Source organism: Ananas comosus, unplaced genomic scaffold (assembly GCF_001540865.1).
Source record: "Ananas comosus cultivar F153 unplaced genomic scaffold, ASM154086v1, whole genome shotgun sequence".
Classification (NCBI taxonomy): domain Eukaryota; kingdom Viridiplantae; phylum Streptophyta; class Magnoliopsida; order Poales; family Bromeliaceae; genus Ananas; species Ananas comosus.
This window is the reverse complement of record NW_017891364.1, coordinates 2,745-10,424: the sequence shown is the minus strand read 5'-3', so window position 1 is coordinate 10,424 and position 7,680 is coordinate 2,745. Positions and strand designations below refer to the sequence as shown.

At 38.1% G+C, this 7,680-nt stretch overlaps 1 protein-coding gene across 1 annotated transcript; it reads right to left on the bottom strand.

The window, feature by feature from the left end:
• Window positions 1-270: 270 nt before the first annotated feature.
• LOC109704864 (cytochrome P450 86B1-like) lies at window positions 271-2,605 on the bottom strand. Its single transcript, XM_020225642.1, has 3 exons — window positions 2,256-2,605; window positions 1,288-2,007; window positions 271-1,205 (listed from the first exon to the last, which is right to left on the bottom strand). Exons 1-3 carry the CDS (start codon window positions 2,594-2,596, stop codon window positions 692-694), a joined length of 1,575 nt encoding a protein of 524 aa, XP_020081231.1. The 5' UTR covers window positions 2,597-2,605; the 3' UTR covers window positions 271-691.
• Between the last annotated feature and the right edge of the window lie 5,075 nt (window positions 2,606-7,680).

Genomic DNA, 7,680 nt, shown 5'->3' with positions numbered 1-7,680 from the left:
ATTTATATCTAACAGAGCCGCTAATTTTAGGAATCTTCAATTTGGTTAGAAAATAATTCAAATTAAAATAATTATTTTAAAAATTAATCCGAAGAAACAATGCCTTAATTTGGAGGGTCCATTAATTCCAAAGTTGAATATACTCGAGGGTTCTTGCATGGTATATATACTTTTACCTCAAAACTAAAAGATTTTAGACATATTTAAAATGAATCTGACCCCTCTACAACTCACCTACAATAAATATTTGTGAGTGTTTCGTTTTCAACGTACATGTCGACCATACAACGTTAACTGTTGCATTAATTCTCAGCAGATATATTACAACGGTACCAATACGTACGTATAACAATACATATCCATTAACTATCGTATAGTCTCTTCAACAAGCAAAACACAATAAACCAAGAATAAAACACCCACACTAGTACTATTGCATGGTGTACGTGCTACAATAGCGGGCCCTTGCTTTTGATTTAATTTCACAGTTATTTTTCCCACAACACCACCACAAACCTATTATTCTGATTAAAGAAGAAAAAGAAAACTTTTAATTTCGGAGGCAACTAAATGAGAGTTTTTTTTTTTTTTTTGCTTTTCAATAATATAAACACTATATATATAAATTAAATTCTATTTTAAAATAATAAGAAGTGCGTCTAACTCAATTGCCTCTGATAAAATATCTTTTTCAGTATATCTCTCTTCTTTTGAAGGTGACCGTGAGTCCATTCCTCATGTACAAGGTGGTGGTCAACTTGGGCGCCACCACCTGCCCCTCGGCCACCACCACGCGGTACCGCCGCAGCACCGCCGCCGCCACCATCTTCATCTGCACGTACGCAAACCGCTTCCCGATGCACAACCTCGGCCCGGCGTTGAACACCGCGTACTTGAACGGGCTCTCGCCGACGAACAACCCACCCTCATCTGCCGACGCGCTCATCCACCGCTCCGGCCGGAATTCCCGGCAATCCCTCCCCCACACCGCCTCCGCCCGCCCCATCGAATACATCGAATATATCACTCTCCACCCCTTCCGCACCGCAGTCCCCCCTGGTAACATGTCGTCCTCCGCCGCCTCCTTGAAGTCGATCGGCACCGACGGGTACAGCCGCAGCGACTCCGATAACGCCGCATGCAGGTACTCCATCTTCTTTACCTCGTCGACGGTGAATACAATGTCGTCGGAGTCGCAGCAGTATCTGTGCTGATTATAAAATATTAAAACACCGTTCTCTGGCATGCACGCATGCAATTTAAGCTTTCGGATATATACAACTGTACCTTTTTTTCACGATGCGGGTGATCTCGTCGACGATGCGGGTTTCGACGTGCGGGTGGCGGTGCAGGAGCCAGAAGAACCAGACGAGCGCGACGGAGCTGGTGTCGCGGCCGGCGAGGATGAGGCTGATGCAGAAGTCCTTCAGCAGCTTGTCGGAAAAACTGACGGACGTGCTGTCGGCGTTCATCAACCTTGAGAGAAGGTCCGACCGCTCGTCCAGACTGCCCAGCTTCTGGAGCTCCGTCCGGCGGTCCGACACGGTTTTTTCCGCGAACGCGTGGACAGTCTGAATTGCCGTCTTGAGCCGCCTCTCCGTTCCGACGTTGAGGAGGCGCATCGGCTTCCAGATGAACGGCGGCACGATGAACCGGAAGAGTGAGAGCTCCGTCGCCTCCTCGAACGCCCGGGCAAAGGGAACGTCCGGCAATTCGCGGGTGCCGAGGCACCCGGGGTCGACGCCGAACGCGGCGGTGCAGATGTTGTCGAAGGTGAAGCGGAGGAGGATGTTCTGGAGGTCGGCGGCGGCGGCGGCGGCCGATAGCTCGTCGAGCAGCGGCAGCAGCTTGCGGCGGAGGAGGTCCGTGACCGTGCCGGCGGAGTATGCAGTGAACCGCGCCGAGTGCATCTCGGCGGTGGCTGCGCGGCGCTGCTCCCTCCACAGCCGGCCATCTGCGTTGAAGATGCCTTCGCCCAGGAAATCAGCAAATCGTTCCTGATAGTACCTACGGAACATCGAGACCTCAATCGTTTACTCTAAAAATTTAAGCCGCTAAAATTACGACACTTTAATATTTTATATTTAATATGTATGTATTGTAGACTTTTGAAGAAACTTAGAGTAACCGCTAAATTCAGTAATAAAACTAGTGTGAAAAAAGTAGTAGCGGGCAGGTGAAATTAAAAAAATTACAAAAAAAGATTTCCGTTGTAGAGTTAGCATTTCTGTTAATATTTGTAAATTCGGCAGTACCGTCCCTTGGGGAAATTGGCAAAGCGCGTCTTGAGGATGTGCTCGACGATGGCCGGGTCGGCGGTCACGATGCCATTGCTGCGGCCGAGCCACATGCCGCGGTAGGGGAAGGTGCCGCCGCAGCGGGCGGTGGAGTCGGCCACCCAGTCGTAGGCGTTGTCGCGGTGGACGAAGAAAGTAGGGATGATGCCGAGTATGGGCCACAGCATCGGGCCCTTCGTGGTTAATCGCTGAATAGCTACTCTGGTGAAGAAGAGGAGCAGCATGGCGAAGGCCACGTCTGTAAGGGTAAGGTTGTGTCTAACTTGGGCCCAAATGGCTTCAAATAACGTTACTGCCATTTTTCTTTTATTTTCTCCTGTTGCTGTTATTTGGGAATTGGTACTTGCATGGAAGCAGAGGAGTTCTATGTAATCAAGTTGAGAGTTGTTAAAATGGTGACCGGATGATCTCTTACGAACCTTAAAATTCATTTGTATTCAGATTGTCTAGATATTATTAATAAGGGTAAACATCAAATATCAGTTTCGCACTTTCTCATTTGCTTAATGTCGGTTTAAACTGTATTAAGTGAGTTGTTTTTTTTGATTTTTTCCGTCAGCTTTTTTATTAATATTTATTAATATTATATACAAATAATATTATTAGATACACCCATCTAGATCTTATCGATATTTACTTTATATAGCTCCTTTAGTTTTAACTTTGTCACTGATTTACGAAAAAAATTAATAAATGATTATAAAAAAATATAAAATCAAACCTCTGTGGTTAGAATTGATACACGTTTACCACATGATACTAAAGTGAAGTGTGAAACTAAAGAAATGGTATTTGAAGTTTTTTTCTAAATAAAAATTAATGCTTTGCGGAATTTATAAGTATATTTTTTATTATATTATTGATATTTGACATTAATTATAGAATATTTATGATTATCTCTACACACATTTATGATATATGATTTGTGATAACAGCATCAATCTAATACATAATAATAATATTATGATATATGTGCGGTTCATACTAATTTAAAAAAAAAAAAACTTAACATAACATACTAAAGCTATTATATTTCTTCTTTGTGTATTAGAACGGTAAAAATATGGCATAATGGACTTAATTGTAATTATGAAGGATGTTGTTTTACTTAAACAAATGGAATGTTTTCTTTTTTATTTTTGGACAGTTGTGTATTGTCAGAACACTAGTCATGCTTAATGTATTTAGAGTTGTTTTTTAATTATTTCTCACTCTTTTATTTGTATATCTTTATAATAAACAAGGTAATTCTAATCATCTTTTGCGCTTACCGTAATACCCACAAAAAAGCTACCCATTGCATAACAAAGGATTTAAATACTTAGAAATTTAGAGAAAAGAGAAAAATTAGAATTAAATAAATGCTCTACTTCTTTTTAAATCAAAGGAACTCATTAGTTTTGCAGCAGAAAGGAGCAAGCAAATCTTCGTTTATTTTAAGCAACATTAATAAATTTAATTAAAAATATAAAAATAATTAGCGTTTAATTTTGATCCCGATGCACCATGTATCTTGTTCCTTGGTAGTAAAGGCACTGGCTATAGTCATAATACGAACATGTTTATTTATATTTGCGTGCTTTTTAAATGAAAGGCGTCTTACGCGACTCTGTGTTTGTCAAGATGCTGTGATTTAAAACATTAATATTCGGTAAGAAACACGGATAAGTCTTTATATGTTTCTTGTTATCTACTATACGATGGTTTAATAAATATTACTATTATATATATTTAGGGGAGAGGAGCGAGTTGGAGCTCCCGGGTGCACATTAATTCCGTTGTCACCCATATTATTTTCAATGATGGAGCTTTTATAAATGAACATCGCGACCGTGTGATATCGAGATCTTTTTATACCACTTGAAGGTATCTAAATAAACAAATTTCAAATCATTTCGACATCTTAACGCTAATGTCAAAGGGTTTCAAAATTGTATTTTAATGGTTAGATGATAAGGGTCTTTCTGTATTTAACGGATGGAAAGCTATCCAAAATCAATTGATTTTCGGTTAGAGAAAATTTTTTAAACTATTTGGATAAGATCTATACTCTCGGTACTGATTTAACAAATTGCCTATTCATCACTTTTTAGAAGATATTCATGTTTCAGCGCTTCATTTTTCGCTATTGATATAGACAAGAGGACATAATCGAAAAAGCAGGAAATTTCGTTTCTAGATACTTATAGTTGGTATAGATCATATTCAACGGTTCATCTCGATTTGGAGCTCGCATCATCGAATTACAAATGATGGCAAGGGGGCCGTTTTGGCTATCGATTGTATTCTAGCTAACTCTATATATATATATTATATATAAAATATATATTGAGCTTCTTACTTTTAAAAGTCATTCAAAGTTATTACATCTGGTCCTATAGATTTTAGCATTGAAGATAGAGATATGCTGGTTAAAGATGATGTGGCCCCGTTAGGTAGGGTGAGTGGGGGTGTTGGTTGAATAGTATATCTAATGGTTGAAAGAATGATCAAGAGAGTAGATACAAGTAAAAACTTAACAAGCACCAATGTTGCTTGGGCTATTTACAAGTATTCATAGCTTGCCTCTTCTATAAATATAATGATTAGGCGTGAGAATTGTTCTTATAGTATACGAAGTCATGTGGTGGCTATTTCGGCTTTTGTTGAAAGGCGTGTGAGGCTATTGGGTTAGAGATTCGCCTGCGGATTAGTAGCTGGTTTGATTGAAATAGCCATATCTAACGAATACATGATCACGTGTTAAATTTAACGGCGAAAATTTCGTAGCACCAAACGCTTACGGTGGCTATTAGAAGCATCTATTTAGATTCATATCATATTATAATATATATATATATATATAGTATATATATATAGGTTGATGCAGAATTCTATCGAGTAAACTCCTGCACCTATTTAGTTTTTGATGACTAGAGCCTCCATAACTGATGATCAGCACGTGACATGATCATACCACTTGAAGTATTTAGAAATCAATTTCAAAGCTTTTCGACATCATTTGCTATATATCAAAGGGTTCAAAATTTTAATTTTATATGGTTGATCGAAGCGTTTTTCTCGTTTTAACCGGTATAAAGATATCAATCAATTAATTTTGTTAGAAAATTCTTTACACTATTTAAATAACGAGCTGATGACTCTTGATCTATTGAACAAGACTCCTTATCCTCAGTTTTTTAAGAATATTATTTTATCAAGGTTCAATTTTTGGTGTTCAATCTTGATGGATAAGAGATATAATATCGACAAATGTCGTGAAATTTGATTTTCTAACCTACAAATGTATAGCTCATGTTCCAATGGCTAAGTCCGATCCGCGACTTTGGAGGCCTCTCATATCGAAAAAAATAAGGTAAGGCAACGCGACCGGTTTGCTACCGAGTTTCTAGCCTCAACTCTACTATATATTTATATATATATATATATATAATATATATAGGTATATATCTAGTATATATATACTGGTTGAAAACAATCAACCATCATCTTCATTGTATATGCTCACGGCAAGCATCTTTTAACCAGAGATTAGACAGAGAACAATATCGAAAAAACGAATAAATTGATTTCTAGATACTTCAATTTGCGTATGATCATAGTTCAACGAGTTCGATCATCGGATGTGGGGGCGGTGCTCCCAGTACATCGAAAACAAGGACGTGCGATCGACGCCAGCCGGATGCTGCGGGATTTCTTAAAATGCATGGTGCTGGAGGCCGCGAGCGTGGAACGGAGCCCGGTTTGCTTATCGGATAGTATTCTAGCTCAACTGTCAGTATATATAATATATATATAAATATAATAGTTTTATACTTTTAAAGTATCAAGTTATTGGTACGTATAAGACTTTTGGAGCACTTTGAAATAAAGAGATATGGCGGTTAAGATGATCGTGAGCCCGTAGGGTTGAGTGAGCGTAGTTGTTTGAATTAGTATAATCTAATGGTGAAACAGGTGATCAGAAGAGTAGATCTAACGTTAAAACAAACTATACAAGCCCACCAAGTGCTTTGGGGTGCTTTACAAGTAATGCATAGCCGTGCCACTCTTATTAAATATAAATAAAATTAGGCCGAAATGGCTTCTATATTAGTATGGAGCGCGAAAGTGCGATTTGGTTGGCTTGTAATTTCCGGCTTTTGTTTGAAAGCGAGTGTGGCTGATGTTAGTTTCCCTGGGGCATTAAGTTGAATGGTTTGATTGAATGTAGCCATAATCTACCGTACGAATAAAATGATCAGGAGTGATAACAATTGTAACGCGGCGCGAAAATTCAGTAGCACCAATACGCTTCGGTGGTGATTAAGAACGCCTCCTATTAGGACTATATAATATATTATTATATATATTTAATATATCATAGTATAGAGTTGAGCGAGAATCTATCGATTGGTAAATAGGCTCCAGTTGCACTATGTGTTTTGGATGATAGAGCCTCCAAATGCTGTGATCGCCACCGTTGAACTGAATCTATACACCGTTGAAGTATTAGAAATCAAATTCTTTCAAATGCTTTTCGACAATCAATTGTTGCCTGAATGATCAAAGAGGTTTCAAAATTTGTAATCTTTAATGTTTACTGCGCTGTGATCTGGAAGCGTTTTCTTCGTTTAAGCGGTTAAAGATATCCAAATCCAGATTAAATTTTTGTTTATGTGAAAAATTCTATTAAACTATTTAAAATAAGATCTATTACTCTTGATCTTTGACTTACAAGACGTCCTATCATCATTTATAGAATATTCATTTATCAAGCCGTTCAGTTTTTGTGGTTTCAACTTGTGGACTAAGAGATATCGAAAATGGTCGAGTGAAATTTTGATTTCATAAACACTACAATGGTAGAGAATTATGCTTCAATGGTGCCGGATGGTCGATTTGGGGCTCGATATCGAAACAAAATAGTGGGCAACGGAGCCGGCGTTCTGACCGATAGTATTCGTAGCTAACTCTTATATTATATATATATATATATATATATATATATATATATATATAATATCATTATATATATATATACTGGAAACATCAAAAACACTGCATTCATTGTATAGTCTCACCCGAAACACTCTTTAACAGAAATAACAATGGATGGTGATTTGCTTCTGCCAACTACTTTGACCTAATTCTTAGAGGAATTAATTGCAGAGAAGTAATGGTGGGGCATTTGCTAATAGGCCAAACATTAATTGTGGTAACAATTTCTCAAGGATATATTTATAACTTTTGTTCTTGTTAACAGTCCCACCACTTACTTTCCTTTTTTCTGTTTTAACCATTTTGAGATGTAAAAAGTTAGGGTTACTGCAAAGTTGGGGAACTGGAAATTGCATGGAAAAGAGTTTTTAATGGAGAATGGTAGTTGGGAATGTGAAGGATT

Coding starts and splice junctions, on each gene's coding strand:
- LOC109704864 (XM_020225642.1), bottom strand. CDS start 2,596: ATGGCAGTAACGTTATTTGAAGCCATTTGGGCCCAAGTTAGACACAAC. Junction 2,008..2,255: donor GCCAATTTCCCCAAGGGACG/GTACTGCCGAAT, acceptor GATGTTCCGTAG/GTACTATCAGGAACGATTTG. Junction 1,206..1,287: donor ACCCGCATCGTGAAAAAAAG/GTACAGTTGTAT, acceptor TAATCAGCACAG/ATACTGCTGCGACTCCGACG.